At 36.2% G+C, this 22,223-nt stretch overlaps 1 protein-coding gene across 6 annotated transcripts in view; it reads left to right on the plus strand.

Annotated features, from left to right (window-relative positions):
- Positions 1-22,223, plus strand: part of RNF180 (ring finger protein 180) — a 75,108-nt gene that overhangs the window by 35,579 nt on the left and 17,306 nt on the right. For 5 of the 6 annotated variants that reach the window (XM_033520599.1, XM_033520600.1, XM_033520603.1 and 2 more), the window contains 2 exons: positions 11,536-11,761; positions 16,266-16,391. In XM_033520599.1, the coding sequence (XP_033376490.1) occupies positions 11,536-11,761; positions 16,266-16,391 (352 nt within the window). Of the gene's footprint in view, positions 1-11,535; positions 11,762-16,265; positions 16,392-20,659; positions 21,631-22,223 lie in introns of those variants that run through there. The other variant, XM_033520604.1, reaches the window with a different exon arrangement.

Consider the following 22,223-nt stretch of genomic DNA (forward strand, 5'->3'; position numbering starts at 1 on the left):
CTAAGATTCCATTTTCTGTTGGTGTGTTGTACAAACATTTGTAGTTTCATCCTACTTTTTCAATCCAGGCAGAGAAATGTGAAATAGTACATGTTGATAGTACAGCTTGATTTTTCTGTTTCAGCATCCTTCTATTTCAAAGAAAAGCTTTACACACTCTGATGATTTTTTTTTTTTTAATTTTTTTTTCTGGGAGGGTGGATTTTCAAACTCAGTTTCTGAAAGACTGTGAGATACTTCATTAGAAGAAAACTCTGCTATATTAAACTGCACCAAAGAAAAAATACTGACATCTTCGGAGATCATTATTCAGACCCCTCAAGGCTTTTGTGGGAAGCTCGTGATAAAGGATGGCACCCTAAAATTTAAAATGGCCTCACTATCTTCATAAATAGCATCTGAGGAAAATGAAGTAGGGTGCAATATCTTGCTTATACAACAGAGAAAATTTATGCCTTGCATAAAATAAAGTGGCAATGTTTCAAGCACCATTCAGGGAATGTAGTTTTCTCTACATGAAATGAAGTGTTTTTAGACATGTGTATGAAATTAGAAATAATTACAGAAAGATGCATGCATACAAAATTCTTCACTTGTACTATGAAATAAAATGTAAGCAATTTATTTATGCAATCATTTCTGCTTGGTTTATCAGACAGAAAATATAACAACAGATTGATTTAAGTATCTGGAAAGTGGATTTATTCAGGTATCAGAATAAGCTGACAGCTGACCCCTTTGAATTCATCCATGTTTAGCACTTTTAGATTGTAGCATCTAACAATTACATTTGAGGAAAATAAGCTTTTGCACAATTTGAATGACTTTGGATATGACCAAATAAAATACCAAGGAAAGAATATGCTGCTTATTGCTGAGTGCTGCCAATATAGAACCATAGCTTATAATACTATTTCTGATAAACTTTCTGACAAAGTATCATAAAAATTAAGTGTTGAGGAGATACAGATTAATCAAACTGAACATCTATTTGACATTAAAAAACTACACAATATTTGGGCTGCATTTGATTACTGTAGGTCCATCTGGATTATTTTTTTCAACAGCTCAGGATCAAATTTCAGTGTAAGTCTCCAAGGGTTGCATGAGAAGAAAAAAGAAAAGGGACTTTTTTTCCTATTGCTGCTTGAGGGCATCTCAAACACTTTTGTATTTCGGTTGTTTATTATTTTAAATTAGCATTGCAAAGTCTACCACAGATGGATTACAAACTACAGGTTTTACTGAGGCAGGTAATTATGTGATGAAAATGGAGATCAAGGTCTTGTTGATGGTTCTTAGAGTCTTAACGTTAAATAAATTTTTTACTTTTAAAAATGTCATTTACAACTTTGAGAAGATCTCCAGAAAGGCAAAACAGCTTCTGCAAGAAATCAAACAGATTTGTACTTCTTGTAAGTTTGTAGTAATTGAAAATGTAATGTAACTTAAGTATCTGTAAAGTATCTGTAGAAACAGATAACTTGAGTATTTTGGTGATTTTGTTTGTTTAAATTCTAAGGGAAAACTGTATATGAATTTTTCAAGTCATCCTGAACTGTGTAAGAAGTGAATTAAAATATTCAGTTCTGATGAAGCTAGAATTATTCAATAGTCATCTCAGTAGGTATAAAAAATTAGGCAACAATGATGCAATCTGATTACCTTTGCCTAAGTTTTTCACATACATTTTTTGAAACCCTTTGCTTGTCTTTATTTTTCTTCAGAGCAATTGAATGCTATACTCTAAACACTCTTCAGTGATGAAGTTTATTTAAGTAATCAATATTTAAATTGATTTCAAAAAACTTAGTCAACATGCTTTAAATAGGTGGCCTGATTATTCTAAGGAAGATGATCACCCAGTTGCTCCAGCCAGATAAGGAAACTTTTAAAAACTGGGACAGTCCTTTAATTGTCTAAATATAGCTTTAGGTTTCTAATTTTAGGGTAACTTACTTTAAAGCAATTTATCTCACTAGGTGAATCTTATGTTTAATGTGATATCTCACAAACTATATCTCAGCTGTGGAAACAGAGGATACTTGTAGATCCGTAACTCTTGATTTTAGGGTGAATGGTGAGCTTAATCTAAGGCACACAGTGGTCACCCACCCCAGAAAGAAGGATGTCACATTCCAGAGATGACCAAAAGAAGGGTCAGAGTTGGTCGTACCATAATGCACATCCTGGTGAATAAAGATAAAGCAGAGTTAGTTTATCTGGGTTAAACACTTCATTTGTATGAATCCTAACTAAATTTTCTTCTATCTGATGACTAAAAGGCAAGAATTTTGTGACTTCTATCCCAGCCTGTGTTATAAACATGTTACTATTGTATTAATAAAATTTGAGTGATCATGTAACCACCACAGCTGATGACTGAAAGGATGGTCATGGCTACATAATAATACTGAGCAATTTGCTAAAAAACCGTCTGAATACATTTTTGAAAAAACCTGTTCTGAGGGTTCAATTCAGTAAACTCATTTTTTTGTCCCAAATGGTAAGAAGTCTTCTGTAACTGTATCTAAAAACTCTGTGTAACTCTCATTATGTTGATCTTTTGCTAATTGCTAGCAGAAAAATCTTTGTAGTTACTGTAGACTTTATGAGCAGAGAGAACTTAACCTTGGAGCAGGCAAATGCCAGGAGCAGTGAGACTGGTAGGAAATTAAAAATCTATACATTTATCTTACTATTTTGGAAAGCAGTGTTTCATAAATGGAGCGAGATCAAGTTATAAACAGTTTATAAACGCTGTTCAGAACAGGAGCAAACCTCCACATCTGACCAACAGTCTTCCATGTTGCCTACTCCACTTTCTGCTGTGTAGTGCTGGGGAAGAGACCTTTGTAAATGATTTGAGTCAGTATTCTTCAGTAAGCGTCTGTTGTATGCTGTTACCTCAGATTGTGTCATGTATCACTGTAATTTCCCTTAAATCCATACTGAATGACAAGAAGCATTTCACATGCATTCTTTCCTGTATTATACTTAAGCAAAGTTGCTAAAATGTAGCAGCACTGTTCAAGATACTCTTTTACAGACATTTTGTTATGAGCATTTTCCCTAAAAGTAATAGTGTATACTTTCACATAAATCCTAGAAAAATAATGAAAAAATAAGCATTTATCTGTTATTTCAGTGCTGCAAATATTTTTGCTAAAATTTAAAAAAATAAGCTGGTTTTGCAGGTATAAAATAAATATTAAAGCCAAAATATTTAATTGACTCTTCATTTCAGTGTGTATGTAAATTGACAGGACTAATCTTTTCACCAGGAACCAGAACAACAAGTTTGTTCTAGAGAGGAGTTGCACTCTCACTGTATAGAGATGGGAGACTTAAGGTATAGATAGCAACTGTTTTGCTCTAACTAGTAAAAAAACCCAATTAGTTTACTTCTTTAGGACTCTAATTTGACTTTCTGGTTCCAATATGAGCAGAAAGTTTAGCGCTTGTGATAGTGCCAATTCTGTATTGTTTCAGCATCCAAAATGTAAAGGAGATATGTAATACTGAAAGGGGAAAAATAATCTCATTTTCTTCCCTATAGCTTCTGTAAAAAAAGAAAATAAGTTGTTAAAAAGCATGTTTTCTCTGCATGGAATTCACACCAGAAGGGCCAGCAGATCTTTTTATTTATCATTGAGGCATCATATCAAGGCTCTGTGAGAAGTTTCTGCAGGCCTCTAGGAATGTATTTTCCTTCTCTTTATTTGAAATAATGTTACAAAAAGTTGAATAATTGTTAATATTTGCTTTATTCTTAAATCTAGTGACACAAATAGCTGTGTCTGGATGTTTATTTTTGGTGGAAAGCTTCATCTGCCACTTAACTATAATGCTGGCTTTGTCTTCTTACATGCCTGTATAAACTATGTATGTAGTTTATGAAATGCAATATAAAAGCAAAGATAAACTTGTAGCGTGGCACTAATTTCTTATGTACTAGTTAAAGGTGGTTATAAATACTAAAGTGTTCAGATGATTGCAGTGCAAGAACTTTAAGTAATATTTATTCCAGTTGCCTGATCCTCAATTCTTCTTTATAATTGAATTATTTTAATAATAATACTAATACTACTACTAATAAATAATAATAATAAGGAATAAAACCTTATGATAAGTCTATAAAGTAGCTGCAGGGATCTTCAAGATAATTTCATAAAAGCCATTCATGTTCATTCATTTACAGATGTTCCTTAAATATGATTTTTCTAAGAGAAATTTCCAAAAGGATAATAATACATAGATTATTATTATCTGCCAGTTTAGATGCATATTTCCAAAGCCTAAAGGCTTGTACTCCATAGAAGAAACTGCAAAGATTAACCAAATTATATATATAAAAAAAAAAAGGCTTAAATAATTTCAAATCTATCATAATAAGGAACTGAAGTATATTATATAAGACGCTTGGAAAGAAAGGGGTTAAGTGCGTAATACCCATAGCATAGGAAACATTCAGTTTTGTGTGGTCTGTTTCAACTTGATTAAAAAAATGTAAATCAGCAATAAATAAAAATAGTCATTCTTTTTTCTGAGAGGTATGGACAGGAATAAAAAGAAAATATACTAGATCATTTTCTTCCCCTTTGTTTTTTTCTAAGTTTTTTTCCCACATCTTCAACAAAATAAGCCTTTATCTCCTGAAAAAGTGAAAACATTTAATTGAGACATATTGGTTAACTTGCTGTCTCAGGCATTTTATATTTTTTTTCTTTCTTAAGGTACTCTAGTATATATGTCCTACCAGTAATTGCCTTAGAAGCCTTGGTTTATAATACACTTAATCACACAAGATCATAGCATGCTTTGGGTTGGAAGGAAATCTACTTCCAACCCTTTTCCATGGACAGGGATGCCACTTATTAGCCTGGGTCACTCAGAACTCCATCCAACCTGTATTTGTCCTTGATAAACAACTCCAGTGCCTAAGTCAACTTCTAAATGAGGCTGAATAAAAAAAACAACCAAGCAACCAGAAGTACCCAAACCACCTTTCCCCCCTCATAAAAAAACCTACAACAACAAAAATACAACCAAAATAACCCAACACCCAAATAAACAAATACCACTGTTAGTTACTTAGCTCTAGAAAAAAAATTCCTCTAGAAAAATAATGAAAAAAAATGTCTTTCAGTTGTTTCCCCTAGAGCAATTTATCAATTCCAAATGCAGCAGAGAGGGTCTAAAAAGCACTGCCCAAGAAGACTGTCCTGGGAGACATTAGGAAGAGCATTCCCAGAAGGTCATGGAAGGTGATCCTGCCCTTGTACTCAGCCCTAGTGAGGTGTCACCTGGAGTGCTGTGTCCAATTTGCTACTCAGGACAGAAGAGATATGGAGCTGCTGGGGTCTTTGTAACCCACTAGAGGGTTACAAAGATGGTTAAAGAGCTGGAGCATCTCTCTTACTAAGAAAGGCTGGGGAGCTGGACCTACTCAGCCTCAAAGAGATGACTGAGAGGAATCCTTATCAATGTACACAGGTGTCTGACAGGAGGATGTCAATAGGATTGATCCAAGCCAAGCTCTTCTCAGAGTTTCTGAGTAGTGGGACAAGAAGCAGTGGGCAGGAACTGATGCCCAGGAAGTTCCACCTGAACATGAGGAAGAATTTCATCACTTTGCCTGGGAGCAAGCACTGGGACAGGTTGTCTGGAGAGGTTGTGAATCTCCCTCACTGGAGATACTCAAGAGCTGTCTGGACAATCCTGCACCATGTGCTCTGGGATGACACTGCTGGAGTAGGGAGGTTGATTGAAATTAACCACTGTGGTCCTTCCCAGCCTGACTCATCCTGTGCTTCTGTGATTCTGAGCAGAGGACATGGTAATACGTGGCTCCACAGACCTCTGCTCTGAAGCTTTTGGCTTGCCTTCGAGTTTTTCTGGAATGTTGTATGGGGAGAAACTTAGAGTGCAGGGAGTTTAGACTCAATTATTGATTTGTTAAGATGCTTAAGCCATGGACATTAATCTCTCTCCTTATGATGATTTTTGTGTTTCAAGCTTTTGCCATACACCTGAAAATATGTCTTTTTGTATTCATTAAATCAGTCAGCTGTAATAAAGTGTTCAAAGGCATATAAACCGTGGCATACCTTACGGCTTGATTTGGAAGAAATTCTGCTGGTATAGCTAGCAACATTTTTGGTAGGGTTTTCCTGCATTTTAATATTGGATTCAGTTTTTTTTTCTGAGTTTACTTTTGAAATGCCATTAAAAGTCACTAATTTATTCTATAGAAAAAAGGCTAGATTAATTCTGTTTGAAGCAACAGAACACTTAAGGATTTTCTCATAACTGTGACAGTCACTTCAGCTGCTGTAGCCAATATACCTGTCAATTTTAAGAAATTTTCAGGAAACAATGCACCTCATGTAATAACCCTTGTGCCAGATTTGTTTGCAATTGACTAATAGGTTCAAAAGCTGTTGTAGGACAATGTAAATTTACTGATATTTTTGTCCAGCAACAACCAAGAAGCATTTATTTCTTTTTGTTCTGTTTTTGTATAAAGCAGTATCGATATTAATTATTTCTTACTTTTTCAGATCTGAGGTGTATGATTGTGATTCTGCATCATAATTGAAGACTTAAAATCTGGTTTAGATTCAAATCATTCAAGAGGCAGGTTTTTTTGCAAGATTATCATGTGAAATATGGAACTGATTTTTCCTGAGTCATCATTCCTTTCAGCTGTGGACATTTTTGAGCTTACAAAGTATTCTGAATATGTCAGTTTAAAATGAAGGGGTTAGCAACTTGTTTTTTTTCATAATGTGTTGTCTTTGTCAAATGTCATATGTGCCTTATTTGGCTTTATCACTGTTCTGATTGTACTTCCAGGTTTTACTCTGAACTGCCTTTTACTGATAGCATTCATACAAAATCTTACCTTGAAAGATATCTTATCTTGGTATACAACCACTAGGTGTAGATATTTCATGTGATTGCAGGTAAATCATACATTAGATATCGTATTATTCAGTGGTGCATGTGTTCTTTCTGAATGTGAAACTGAATCAAATACTTTCTTGTAGCCCAGTAGCAGTGGCTTCTCACAAGCTCCGATATCCATATTTTCTATCTTCATGCCCCTTCTCAACCACTGCTGTATTAGACTCCTTGTTACTTAACATGCTTTATAGGCTTCTCAAGCAGAAGTTGATTCACTGTTCCTCTCTTTCCTTTTGTTAATATCCTTCAGATGTCTAACCTATGAAATATTAGGGGTTACTGTCAAAGCTGTATTAGTAGTTCCCAATCAATGTGGGAAGATGAAAGGCTCTTACCTTTCCTTCCTTTCTTAGGAGTAATAGTTTTGCTTTCAAGCCTTTCTGCTATTATTTAGCAATCTTTCACTGTCCTTGATGTTTACATGTCCTTTCTCAATTTTGTTCCTACTACAATCCTGAAAGAAAAACAATCTGGTTTATGCTTGAAGAGTTTTCATACACTAAAGCCCTGTCTCTAGTAATATATACAGGAACCACTTAATTGCAAACCAAGAAAATAAGTACTGTTTAAATTATTGTGCATTAGCTTCTTGCACAAGGAAGTTGCTCTGGTTTTGGCTTTGCAGTACTGAATAATGCCATGTGCCAACGTAGGTCTTTTGAAAAGGGGCACAAAGCTGTAGAAAACATGTCTTTACCACTAAGAAAATTTCTCCTACTAGGTCTTGTTTGCACTTTAGAATAATTTTCATCTTTCTAATTGCAATTGGTTCTGAGATACCTCTGTCTGTGAATCTTACCATGCTTACAAACTTGTCTTAGACCCAACCATTACCCCTGAGTCTTCATCAGTTTTGCCTCTAGCTCTCTTAGTTACTTAACTGCAGTCAGCTCCTCTGGACACGTGGTATATTTTCTTTCCAAACAATGCTCATCAAAACCAGTTAGCAAAAGCTTTCTGTTCCCTTAGATTATAATTATTATTTTAACATTACATAGGATCATAAAGTCATTTAGGTTGGAAAAGACCTTTAAGATCATCAAGTGTGATCACTAACCCAGCACTGCCAAGCCCACATCAGGGTTAGAGGGAATGTTACTTTCATGTTGTATTAGTGTTTCCTGATTTCTGCTGAAGGTCATGTAATTACCTGAAATTACTTTCCTCACTTTCTCTACCAAATTGTTTCTACTTTTTTTCCAAAGAAATGGTATTATGAAGCTTCATTCTAAAATTGCTTCGCTGTAATCAATTCTGTTACCCTTTGCCATTCTGTTCTGGTGTGGGTTTTCTCTGCTGAGTGTAGAGACAGTCTGAGTTAAACAGTTTTACTGATAGTTGTAATAGTCCAGTATTTAATGTTGTTTTAAGAGCCTTTCCTATAGCATGGAGCTGGAAGTAATGGTCCCAAGCTGTTCCTGTGTGACTAGCTTCTGTGGATGTTAGTCCAGCCAGACCTGTGCTTCCTACTTATGAGTACAGCCTAGTTGCCTGTGTAGTAAATTTCTGTATACAGCAAAGTTTTCTGCAGCCCTGTCAAGTGAAGAAAATCAAACTGGAGTAGTAAGTTCTAAGGTAAGAGAACGCACAGTTACTGACATTCATGGTTGTACAAGAGCTTGCATTTGGACACAGTGATAAACCAAAACTATCTCTATGCATTCTTGGCACAGCAGCTCAGAATTTACAAGCCCTCTTACCACATATTATCCTGGAAAGTGCAATGCAAAGGCTAAGGTAGAATGACAGGACAAGTTTTTGTCCAGAACTGATGCATCCTGGCTAAATTTTTAATGCAATCCACAGTACCCATACTGTTCAGAACTTATTCACTATTTGCAGAGTTCGGTATCTCTGATAGAGAGAGATACTCTTTGGGAGTAATGACAGACACAGTGATTCAAATCAGTATAAGCCATAAATGTAATCTTCTCTGAAACATCTAGAAATTCCCATATCTACAGTAACCACAATATTAACGATTGTCATTAACTTTTGGTACCAGTGTCAGGCAGTAGTGGTCTGTCATGGCCTATGAGTGTCAGAAGTGGCCTCTGTAATAGAGTGTGGTGGACTGACCCTGGATGGATACCAGGCACCTACCAAAGCTTCTCTGTCACTTCCCAGTGCAGCTGTATAGCGGAGGCAAGGACTGGGAGTTTAGAGTAAGGGGCATGAGGGAAGAGTTTTGACACTCAGATGTGTCTTGATATGCTCCCATCTTGTTTTCTCCTGGTGGATCTCTTGATTATTGGACTATATTGGGTTCTGTGAGCAGTGAAAGAGAAAACCAAAAACAGAAACAAACAAGATGGATAGAAGAGGTAGAGCATAGTGAATTTCTCCTGAGTGTCTCCCATAAAGATGAAAAAATTGGTTTCTTCTTTAAGCTAATATCCTCATTCCAATTGGAATAGCAGCAGAATAGCATTCCAATCAGCAGCAGTCAGGAGGGGTCATGGCTAAGACCTAGGAGGATTGTTCTATTCCACCTCATGTTATTGCTGGGGTCAGGGAAAGGGAGTCTATTTCAAAGAGAAGGGTTTCCTTCCAGTTGAGTAAGTGAGGTGCAGATTCTGAGCCAGAGGGAGCAGTTGGATAACATTGGTTCCAAGCTGGAGGGGCCAGTCAGGTGGCACTGGTGCTGAGCCAGAGGGAGCAGTGGGACATTTATCTCTTGTCAGGGTCTGCCACTATCTCTTGCCACAGGGAGCAGTAACAGGGTTTTTTTCTTATACTCACTGCCTTTAGTATTGTTGCTGTTACTGTTCATTTTCTTATCTCATTGCCATTCCCAGTAAATTGTTCTTATCTCAACCTGTGATCTTTACCTTTTATGCCTCCAATACTCCTCCAGCCTTCCGAAGAGGGGAGGGGGAGCAAGTGAGTGGCACATGGTTTGGAGATTCTCAATGGGAGCACTAAATTGAGCAGTACCATTCCTAAATCATGGCAGCCAAAAACCCAGAGTGCCATTAATACCAGATCTTCAGTTTACTTGTGAGAGTTCAGTCATTTCACAAGAGCAAAGCAGGAACATGGAAATACACACAAGTTGTTACATTCATATGGGATGAGCACCATTTGGGAAGTCCAACTATGTCTTTCTGCAAATATAGCAGTGCAAGGAAATTTGAAGCACATGTGCTGACAAAAGCAAGCAGTTACCAAAGATAGTAGGAATTCCTAGACTTTCTGCCCTAAGCTGTGCTTTGTAGTAATAATTACAACTTTGTAGTAACAAAGTTGCAGCTCATTCTTGCTGGAACATGCCCTTCACAAATTACTTTTCAAAGGCAGAACAACCCACAGTTTATTTTTAGAGATTTTTATTTTGCATTGACTTTCTTGGCAAAGTAAAGGTATTTTCACACCTGAAGGATGGGATGCCATCCAAAGGAGCGTGAACAAGCTCAAAAAGTGGGTGTACAGGAATCTCATGAGTGTTCAATAAGACCAAGTGAAATGTACTAGACCTGGCTGGAGCAAGCGCTGTATGAGGGTTGAGGCATGAAGGGATCAAGAGAGCCCTTCCCAGAGGGGCTTGTGGGTGCTGGTGGGTGAGAGGCTGGACATGACCCAGCCGTGGGCACTCCCAGCCCAGAGAGCCAAACGTGTCCTGGGCTGCATCCAGAGCAGCGTGGGCAGCAGGGCCAGGGAGGGGATTCTGCCCCTCTGCTCTGCTCTGCTGAGACCCCACCTGCAGGGCTGCCTCAGCTCTGGGGTCCCTGCACAGGAAGGACCTGGATCTGCTGGAGCAGGTTGAGATGAGGGCTAGAAAAATAATCAGAGGGATGGAGCACCTCTCTTATGAGGAAAGACTGAGTATTTTGTTCGTTCAAAGTGTTGTTGGTTTGTTGAGTATTTTGTTGGAAAAAAGAAGGCTTAAGGGTGACGTAATTGTCGCCTTTCAGTACCTGAAGGGAGCCTACAAGAAAGATGGAGAGACTATTTACAAGGGCATGTAGTGATAGAACAGAGGAGGATGACTTCAGACTGCAATAGGGTACATTTAGATCTCATATTAGGTAAAAATTCTTTACTGTGAGGGTGGTGAGGTACTGGAACAGGTTACCCAGAGAAGTTGTGCATGCACCACTATTGGAAATGTTCAAGGCCAGGTTGGATGGAGCTCTGATCAGCCTGGTCTAGTGAAAGGTGTCCTGCACATGGCAGGAGGGTAGGAACTAGTTGATCTTTAAGGTCCCATTCAAGTCACACCATTCTATGTTTCTATGATTTTTGCAATGCAGATAAATATAGATTGTTAAAATTCATTTTAAAAGAAGAAAACTGATCATAATACAGTTTTAGACAGCCTTTTTGGTTTTATTACTTCCTTCTTTTACTGTCTTGTGATTTTTTTGTCTTTTCCACTGAAGATTTTTCTGACATTCCTGTTTTATGTTTTATCATCTTGTTAAAAGTAACTGGTATTAAATTTAAGAATATCACCTGTGTGTACTATCTTCTTAAGCATTACTGAAAATGACCTTCCAGACAATTGGTTTATCAAAAATAGTTATGAGCTGAATGTGAAAATATGTTCTCTTTTTCTTCTTGCAGCCTGAAAATGATAACCTGCATACAGATGATGAGCATGAACTCAGACGAGATAAAGAAAGCTATCTCTGTGCTGTGTGTCTGGATGTTTATTTCAATCCTTACATGTGCTATCCATGCCACCATATCTTTTGTGAACCTTGCTTAAGGATGCTTGCCAAAGACAATCCAGCCAGCACTCCATGTCCACTATGTCGTACTACAATTGCCACAGTCTTTTTCCAAACAGGTATAAAAATGAAAGTTTTTACCCATATTTGCACTTTTCCTTCCTGAATTCTGTATTGTTCAGAGCAAATTTTGGTAATGTTAATCCACTGTGAGATTTTCTTTCCATTTAACTCCTCCTAAGAACATTCCATGCAGGTTCTCTTCAATGTCAAGAAGGTATTCTGGACATGTACTTATAAACTTTATTTTAGAAGTGAGATTCTGGTAGTTTTCTTTTCTGATAGAATTCTGGTAGATTTCTTTTGTTTCTTCTTCCTGAATAATAACAAGCTTTAAACATAATAAACATTTTTCAAACTATTCCACTGGAAAAGTGTTTTTAAAATTGCTCATTTAATGGCACATTAAAAAAAATGCTCTTTTCATTTATGACATTGAATTTGGACACAAGTGAAAATAAAGGCTGGCAGAACCCTTGATAATCTCAAATTCTCCCATCCTAGCCTCTTATACCCTCATCTCCTATGTCCCTTACTCTTAACAGTAGGAAAATATGGTGGCTAGGGGGTGTTTGGTGTCAGATTGGGTATAGAAATAGAGGAGGGTTAAGTAGTCCTGCAGATAGAATATCTGGAACAGCATGAGTCATTCTTTTATGTCCAAAACTTATATGGTAGATTCAAGTACCATTGATAAAATTGTACTATGGTATCAGGAGTTAGGTTATTTACAGCACTTAAAACTGTGTATAGACAGATCACAAAGTAATGGAAATGATTCAGCCATGCAGGAGTGTTTGTTTCATTTTAGATGCTACTGAGATCTTGCAGAGATCCTCTTTTAGCTGTTGTGAATGCTGTGATGATGAAAGGTTAGGGATGCAGACTGAAGTAAGATTTCACATTGATCAGCCGAGCTGCCCGCCTTCTGTTTCTGGTTGTGCACAGACTCTGCCTTTGTACGGGCATAACTTTGGATGATTTGATGGCAGGTCAGTTTGAGGAACTGACTGGAATAAATAAGAACTCATTTGGGTGGGAAGGAGGCATTCTTCAGATGAACCTGTTGCCCCAAGATGATTCACTGAGCAGCTGCTGGTGGCCAGGGATAGAGACTGGCTATCCCTGCACTGACTGTACTGCAGCAGAGAAAATGGATGGAAAGCTGCAGCCTGAGCACTCTCAACCCCCTGCCTGTCTGGTGTATAGAGATTTCAAGCTGTTCTCACTTCATTTCCCTAATGTTTGATGCTCCCTTCAATTTGATGTACAGATGAAGTGTGTTTCACTGATAGAGAGTTAGGTTTTTCTACAGCTATTTAAATTTTAAAAAAGCAATTTAGCAGATTTGCTCCAGAAAATTACTACCGGGAGAGCACAAAAGGAGAATAAATGTGCTTTCTAAAATGTATTTGTAAAACTTTTCAACATGTTACAGTTATCTAAGTGAAATATTACCAAAATTATTTGTAGCCTTTAAGTACTTAACGTACAATGTGTAAAAATGCCAGGTGGGAGGGAATGAAGAAGGAGCCAGATTTTTCTGAGTGCCAGCACAAGAGGCATTTGGCACAAAATGAAATATGTGAGATCTCTTCTGAACACAAGAAAGCACTTTTTTTCATGTGAGGGTATCAAACAGGCTGGTCAGAGAGGCTGTGGAATACCCATCAAACCCAGCTGGACATGGTTCTGGCTACCTGTGTAGCTGACCCTGCTTGAGCAGGTTGGACTAGCTGTTCTCAAGACATTCCATTCAGCCTTACCCACCCTGCTAAAGTATTCAATAGGTATGTAGCTTTTTTGAGGGCAAATATTTATGTGGCTAAGGAGGAAATATGGTGTCATAGATATGTGAGTCTACTATAAATAGTGGACCATATGAGTATGTAATATGTTTTGTATTAACAACTTCAGATGAGAGAAATCTGCAGCTATTTGTATATTGCTATTCAGTATATAGCAATGTGTGTTTGACTTAGCTATCTGTTTAAAAATAGGGATGCTCATTTAGCTTTGTTTTGTTATATATTAAAAAAATTATTTTGAAATTTTCCAGTGCATAGCATACTGAGCAATTTTTAAATTAACTAAGGGGTATTGATGATGATATTGTATCCTTAGAGAAATTAGTAAAATCAATACATTAAGAAGATGGATGGTGCCAGAGCAATGTAAAGCATAGTCTTTTTTTTTTTTTATCACTCAGAAGAGTTATTAAGCCTTCTAAAAGTTATGCTGAAGTCACTGCTGCTATAGGTTTGTGCAGGCAGCAAAGCAAAGTTGCTTATAATCTTTACATACTTCTCTAATACTGCAGCTGGGATGTCTTATTTCCCTCACTAATTTATTTTGGATGCTTTCTGCAGCTTTCCATTTGCATATGTGAATATTAAGGATATATTCAGAAGTTCACTTTTTAGCTTGTACAGTTTTCCAGACTGAACATAACTGCAACAGAAGGATGCATGTTATGTGTAAAAAAAAAAAAAAATATTATCCATCAATTATGGAGAAGAACAGTGTTTGAGAGCTACAAAGCCATATTTGACTTGCAAGGGTAATTCCTCGGGCCAGTTGCCTTGATCAACTGAGCTTTGTTTACAGGATCCCTTAAACATAAGTTCCAGTCCATACAGGTTGCTCTGATGGTGTTTACTATGCATTCCCATCTTTCTTAAAGGCTTTCTTAGAAGCCCTTCTTCCGTCAGGATAAGATAGCATGCCCAGAATACAGCTAAGAAAACAGCTCTGGAGGTGATTCCACCAAGTAACTTTCTAAGTTACCAAGTATCTTTTAAATGTTTCACTTACCAGGGAAGAGAAATCTTCTACACTTCCATTCATATAAAGTTTCATTTATTTTTTTCACAAGAAGGGCCAGATCTGACACACATGTGCAATAAATCCACCACTTTGGAAAAATGCAGACTGAGAGTAGCAGTCGTGCAAAGGAGGTCCAGGCATGGACATGGCAGGGAAATAGGGTCATGTAAGTACAGGACAGGTGGCCTGGCCAGCCTGAGGGGATCTTCCATTGAAAGCCTAGCCAAGCAGCCTTCTAGAAGCCAGTAAGGCTTGTCACAATTGCCTTTTGTGAAAAACAGGAATTTGATGCCTCACCAGAGGTTTCAGTATTTAAATTGGAATAAAATTGAAAGAACTGTCTGTCTGTCTGTCTGTAGCAGAAATTAAAATGTTCTCTGTCTATGCTATGAGAGGCAAGCAGAGTCTCATCAGAAGCCTGGATCTGAATAGTACTTAATCCAAATATGTTCAGTAGCATATATAGCTTTTTCATAAAAATTTAAAAACACCGGTGAAAAATGTTTGTTCATTTTACATTTAGAAGAGAAAAAGGCCTTTTCACCTCCAGTGACAGCAGTGTGTATGTGAACCAGCTCTATTTCCAAATAATAAGATAGAAAATCTAAAAATTCTGTGCTCTTCATGTGTTGTGTAGCCTCATTCCACCTGCATTGTGACATGGTGAAGTAAAGGATAATTTTTTAAATAAGACCAGCATGGATTTTTTACTTCAAATCTGCTAATATCTTCATCTTACACAGAAAAAACTACTGAAAGCAAAAGAATTTTTCTTCTTTTTTGAGCCTGCTCACAAAAAAGCTTATCTTTCTTAAATTTGCAGAGAAAAAGATTTCATCATTTCATAAAATATTTATTATAAAAATATGTTCCATTACAGAAAGTAATAAGCCTTCTCAAAAAAAAACCAGTGCACGTCTTTTCTTACTTCGAAGGTGCAACAAGAATTACGGTAACAGCTACTATTAATATTTACCTGAGCCATCTTGGTCTGGAGACACAACTCGTGAGGGGTTTGATGGGCAGGGGGTTGAAGTTTTTCCTGTTAAGTACTAGGTTAGCAACCCTGTTTGTTATCAGCAGATCAATTCTATGGTAGGAAAATATTGTTGTTTTTAAATTGTTTTCTATTGCATTACTATGGATAGATTAGTTTGGCAGTTTTTGAGTTGCAATCATGCAGGTATTTCACCAAATTATACCCTGAGAAGATGTTTTCTTGAGGTTAGTACATAATGCCAACTCCTCCAATGTGTCGTGAATCATCCTACAAATGTTTTCTTAGTTCCTGTTAATCCAAAGTATTTTTAAAAATCTCAAAAATATTTCAGGCTCTTCCCCTTCCTTTGCATTACTGTTACTGAGTGGTGATATTAAACAAAAAGCAATATGAACTGAGAATTAATATCACAGTCATTTTTTATGGATATAATTTTTCTTCATCGAGGTCATAGTTCTGTAAGTTAAATAGCTTGATTTCTTAAATACAAAATTTTGTCAGAACTTGACATCATCTTTTCTAATGTTTTTTTTTTTCAAAGAAACTGAATGTTTAAGACTTGCTCTTACTATATATGGAAATGCTTGGGTAAATGTGATTTTTTTAAAAAATCAGATGTTATAATCAGAAGAAGGATTACACAATAGATATGGCATTTTTATTTTGTATAAATTTATGCAAATTATCACTTTATTTAGTGCATTGATGTATGTGTTCTTTCCCCTTAATTATTGTAGATCTGAATAACTTTACCAGATCCTTTTTCCCTATGGAATATTTGAATCTAAAGGAAAATTTTCAAAAATCCAATTCTGCTAAATGGCCTCTACCAAGCTGCAAGAAAGCATTCAGAGTTCTTGAAGGTAAGATTTTTCATTTTTGTCTTAATATCATTCAGTCTCAAGTGCAATATTTGAAAATAAGACTGTAATTAATGCATGCCATTGGCAAACAGACGGATGATTCTTAAAGTAGAGAGGAGTTTAATTCTCGTGGGTGATTCATACACAATGCTCTGAATCCAAAGATAAACTGTGAACTGTAAAAAGACAATTGTGTATGTACCTTTTCATTTATTTTTGAATCTTTAATTCTGTGCACATTATCAGGATAATTGTATGAAGCTTCCTCCTTAGAAAAGTTTCTGTCTACATTGTGGAATAAAGAAAATTACTCTAGGAAAAATGTTACTAGTTCTGAGTGCGGCCAATAAAGACCAGCAAAAAAAAAAAAAAAAGCCAGAATCTATTATGAGATAATATAATACATGAGTCTATTATGAGAGAAGTCAAACAAAAAGTTTTTGAATAATATAGATTATTACATACATAATGCTTACAAAATAAAGTAATGGGTATGGGTGTTTTAGTTTCATTTTCTCTTTAGTATATGAGGAAAGAAAGTCGTCTTGTTGCTACTTTAACACTTAAACATTTTCATGATTAACTGATTATTGACTGAACAACATTTAAGTTAGACCTCCTAAATACAGGATTCACTGTTTACCCATATTTCCCTGTTTTCAGTCTAATGGCCTTTCTTCACTAGGCCTCCTGTATGTTTACTTATATAGTTACTAGTATACATTTTTCATAGTGCTGAGTCTTATGTGCAGATATACTTTTCCTGTTTGTAACAACAGATTGTTTTAGTCTAAAAGTATGTGGAAAAAATAAAACAGAACTTCCATTTTATATTCCTTGTATAAATCTACCCAGCCCTTTGTAAAGGTGAAATTTTGATAAATTCTGGTACTCCAGTTATAAAATCATGTCATGTAAGGCCACAACTTGATACTGAAAATATCAAGAAATGTTCCTGGCTATCAAAAATAGCAGACTTGAGAAGTCTGAGGACTGGTAAATTATCTTTGATATTACTCAGAGAAGAAACTGTTGGCAGGATAAACTAAGATGACTATTTTCTCCAATAGCAGTTACTGTGATATGATTGTTAATGCTGAGTTTATTGGTTTATTTTAATATATATTATGTATGTGACATAGTTCCTTTATGTTTTGTAGTGTTGTATGAATTATGCCTTTTATAAATATATTTCACAATGCTAACTATTGTACAAAGCATAAGTGATTAGAAGTAAAAGAAAGATCTGGAGAGGTCATACAGATTCAGTACTGCTCTACCTGAAAATTTGCCATGTTGTTCAGCAAAGGTAATTTTGAATGCTGGAATTATGTGTCTCCAAAGGGTAGCCTAAAAGTCCCACACTAAATGGGACCATGGTTAGATCTAGTTAATATGACACACAAACCAGAAAGCTGTCTGAAACTTTGTCTTTGAATTCCTAAATAAAATGGTTGCTGCCATGTTTCTCTTCTGACTTTTTATTTCAGTAAAAACGACTACATGTTTGTGTGCTTTCAAAATGCAAATATATAGTATTTTCTTCCTGGACTGTTTATTTGGGCTTATATCTAAACTGTGCTTTGCAACACCTAAAGTTCCATATTTGGTTTTCATAATTGCATGTGTTCTCTGGCTCAGGAGGCTGCTTGGAGCTTAATAAGCATAAAATACTGAAAATAGTGGCAGCAAAAGTCTTCTGACACCATATTAGATTCCATTGCAAATGCAAACTCTGGTACCACTGAGATCTGAAGGGATAAAGAGGGTACCTAAATTAATTCTCTTTTAACTAAGAACCTAATAGTCTAATAAGATGTTAGAATTTCAGAAGACAAATATAAAGAATGAGAAAAGAAATAGGATGGGTACATGAGTAGAGTGACTGGAGTGAAGAGGGGGATGATTACAGTGCTTAGAAAGCAATGAAATCTTGCAAAATTGAATGTGAAAATAATGACCTCTATATAAGAGTGCACTGTCTAATACTGCAATACATTGTCAAAGGAGAAATTGTCAAAGAAGAAATGTAGCCATGTTAGAAATATATGTGCTCTTTTACCTTCATATCCAGCAGGTCCAGTGTTCACTGAGAATCTAGAAGTCCTTTTCATATGATTCCAGCTTTCATTGTGACAAAACCCCTTTCACAACATCATTTTACTATCACAGATACAAAAATAGTAAACCTTAACGAGTAAATCACTCATTAGAGATGCTAGATAAAATCAGACCTCAGAACTAGACTGGGATATGAGGAGAGAAAGATGACTGTTAGGAGGTCTAGATTATTTACAAGATTTATCAGGTTAACTAATTTAGACTGTCTAATGTTTCAATGTTTCTGAACATTGCAGGGCTGCTAGATAAAATCAAGCACTTCCTCTTTTTCCTTATTTTTTTCCTGAACTGATTCACTAAGCCAAATATATTTGGTAATCTACATGTGAGTCTTCTTTCATATAAGATTTTCTAAGAGGAATGTAGAATTATCTTTAATAATACAACCAACCATAGCTTTTCAGTTCCTACACAAAAAGAAAGAAACCTCAGCACTGCAGCACTATTAGGCTTTAAGCTGATGAAAATTGCTCCAGATTAGTTTGCCCTTGTATTGCCCTGTATTTTTTTTTTCCAATGAGATAATCAACAGAATTCCCATTTGTTTCATAAACATTACTTATGGTATTGCTCTCTGTATGGTGTGCTGTGTTTGCTCAAGGATAAGTTAATCATAAAATGGAAACATTATTCAAGAAGGAATGCAATTCTTCTTTTCCCATTCAGATTTTTAATACATAGAAAAGTTAACAAGCTGATTTTAAATATTTCTCTAAAATACCTTCTGTTTCATATGAGATAAATTAAGATATTATATTAGTTATTCTTTTGAGTACTGGCAACTTTAAAAAAATGTTATTCCACAATAGAAATAGCATCTCAATTAATGGTTTCCTTAAGTAGATTTTAAAACAGATAAACAATGTCATTTGAACAGGGGAGTTAAATAGCAAATACACTCAATTGGATCCTATTATCATATATTCATAGTTGAATAATCTAAGTATGGCCTTTGTATGCCATTAAAGTGGAATTGCATTCTGTACCCTGTACAATCACAGGAATTCACCAACTAAGGGTAAGTCTCCAAAAGTAATTTTGTACACAAATATGGGCTAAAATAAATGATTAGGATCATTTAAATTGCAAATATGATACTTAATTTGACAATGATTTTGATGTAATCAAGTGCAGAAATTAAATATTACTGAGACATTTAGTACACTAAGGGCCTAAAAGTGTTATTTCAAATGCTTTTGCATAAGTCTGAGATAGAATTATATTGAAGAGATCGAGGATAAAGTAGTTGGGATAATAATGTAGCATTGTAGATGGATGTTGGCTGCCCGCTATAGGGTAAGGTTGTAGAGATGGCTCAAGAAAAGTAGAGGTAGGTGGTCAGAACAGGAGAAGGGGATTATGAAACCTCTGAATTACAGCTGTTGGTGAGTATTTGAAATTGTAATTATTACTAGGCTAATATGAGTCCTTTCCAACTGTTACTGTTGCTGATGTTTTTGTTTAATATGGCAATTGAATTGAAAGTCTAGTTAAAAATAGAATATTTATTTCTGTCTTTTCAAATGCTTAATCTAGAAAACATTCCCCCAGTGCTGCATACTATGAAATCTGTGGAGATCCTTTCCTGATCTCATCTGTTTAGATCTTTAAATCAGAAGATTTACTTCTGCATCAGTCAAGGATTGTACAGTAGGGTTCCAAGCCTACTAAAACCAGGTGGAAATTATCACCACCTCACTAGGTGACATCTGCCATGTCCTTTTATGTAATCACTCACTAGAGAAAATGGTGAACAATTTCCTTTAGAGAAAGCTCCTAATAATACCTGTTGGTACATTTCTTTGTATCTGTCTTTAAAATTGGGGTACAATAATAAAATTTATTTTCTTGATTCAAGATTCTTGTTATTGTGATTTCAGTTTGATAGGCAAAAAGGGCAGGATTTTAAAAACAGAAAAATTACAGGTTTTAAGTTCATAGTTCCTTGTTTGAAAGAACAAAAAAAAAAGGGATACTGGTTTTCAAGTTCAAGTACTGTGATCTTTTGAGAAGAAAATATAGGTATTACTGAAAATAGAAGGCGCAGCATTTAATTTTAGCTATAAAGAGTAATGCTGACAGAAGTCTCCCAGAGTAATCCTTATTTTGGACTATTTTTCTCAAGTTCTACTTTTCCATCCCATCAGGATCACCCAGAGCAGGTGACACAGGAACTCATCCAGGTGAGTTTTGAATGTCTCTGGAAAGGGAGACTCTACATCTCCCTGGGCAGCCTGTTCCGGTGCTCTGCCAGCCTCAACACAAAGTTCTTTCTCATGTTGAGGTGGAACTTCTTGTGTTTTAGTTTATGACCATTGCTCCTTTCCCAGTCTCTGGACACCACTGAACAGTCTGGCATCATCCTCTTGGCACCCACCTTTGGGATATTTATATGTGTTATTGAGCTTCTCTCTCAGTCTTCTCCTCTCCAGATTAAACAGGCCCAGCTCCCTCAGCCTCTCCTCGTAAGATTCTTCAGTAGAGCTTGTGAAATCACAGAAAGTTAATTTGCACACATCTATTTCTCACAAAACGCATTTGCAATCTGCAGTCTTCACAAAAAGTGAATTTTCTGCCTAAAAAAAGACACACACCACTGCAAAGTGTTGTCTCAGAGTATCTGTTAGGTTATAGTACACTAATACAGAAAAGACACAATCCAAGTCTGCTGGTTGAGTGTCTTAGGTCGGCTCCACTGATGGCACTGATGGCAACTTTCCAGAGTTCCCCTTGGGTCCCATGGAGCACCCTTGCTCTAGCTAGCCTTTAGGCCTCTCCTTCTGCACCTTGCCAAGTAGAAGTCAATCTGAAAGGAAAAAAAAACGGAAGGGGAATTTTAAAATTAAAAGGGCATTGCCACAGAGATGTCTTAAGTTTCAGCTTCAGATCTGCCACTTCCTTCCCTGTTATTTTGTCAACAGTGTTAGTACAAAACATTGTGTATCAATAACCTTGTTTATCTTTTAAGCTGTTTTGCAGAGGCTGTTCTTTAGGGACTCCTTCAGAGCCACATTCTAATTGAAAAGGGTGTTCTGTAACCTTTTTCCTGTCCTGAAGACTGCCTCCAGCACTGGCCTATGTGGGAGAGTAATTTACTGCGCAGAAACTATGGTTATTGATTTGTCTCTATTGGTTCATCAATGTACTGAAGGGAATAAAATTCTAACTAATTTGTGTGTGTCATCAGGATTGCTTGTTTCCATTTAACCATGATATTTTAAGACTGGTGTACCAGGAATATTGATAGTTGTAATTATGCAGCACCAAGTATTGTGGTAAAATGGCCATGGCAAAAAAAGCAAATGGTAGTCTTTCCCCATTTGACGTGTCCCTGAATGGATGTTAGATTGGCATCTTTAGTTCTGCAACTAAGTGTTCAGACTGGTCAATGAGACAAACTAAGAACATCTTGGCCCTCTTATGAAGCCTTGGTCCCACAGCTGTACCAGAGACACCCAAATGAACTTGTAGAGGAGTTAGAGGTATCACAGTTTTGACTCTGCAGCTTACAATTCCTAAAAGCTTTTAAGAGATTCCTTTTCTAAAAATGCTTAATAAAATATAGCTGTGTTCAGGATAAGAGGGAAAGGCCTTTGAAGCATTAATAGCTAGTTAAAAGATACCAAACAGAATAGAAATATATGATTATTTTTTCTCACTGAAGAGATATCATATGGGTCCTGTATGACAGTTTGTATTATCGGGCATATT

Source organism: Parus major, chromosome Z, assembly GCF_001522545.3.
Source record: "Parus major isolate Abel chromosome Z, Parus_major1.1, whole genome shotgun sequence".
Classification (NCBI taxonomy): Eukaryota; Metazoa; Chordata; class Aves; order Passeriformes; family Paridae; genus Parus; species Parus major.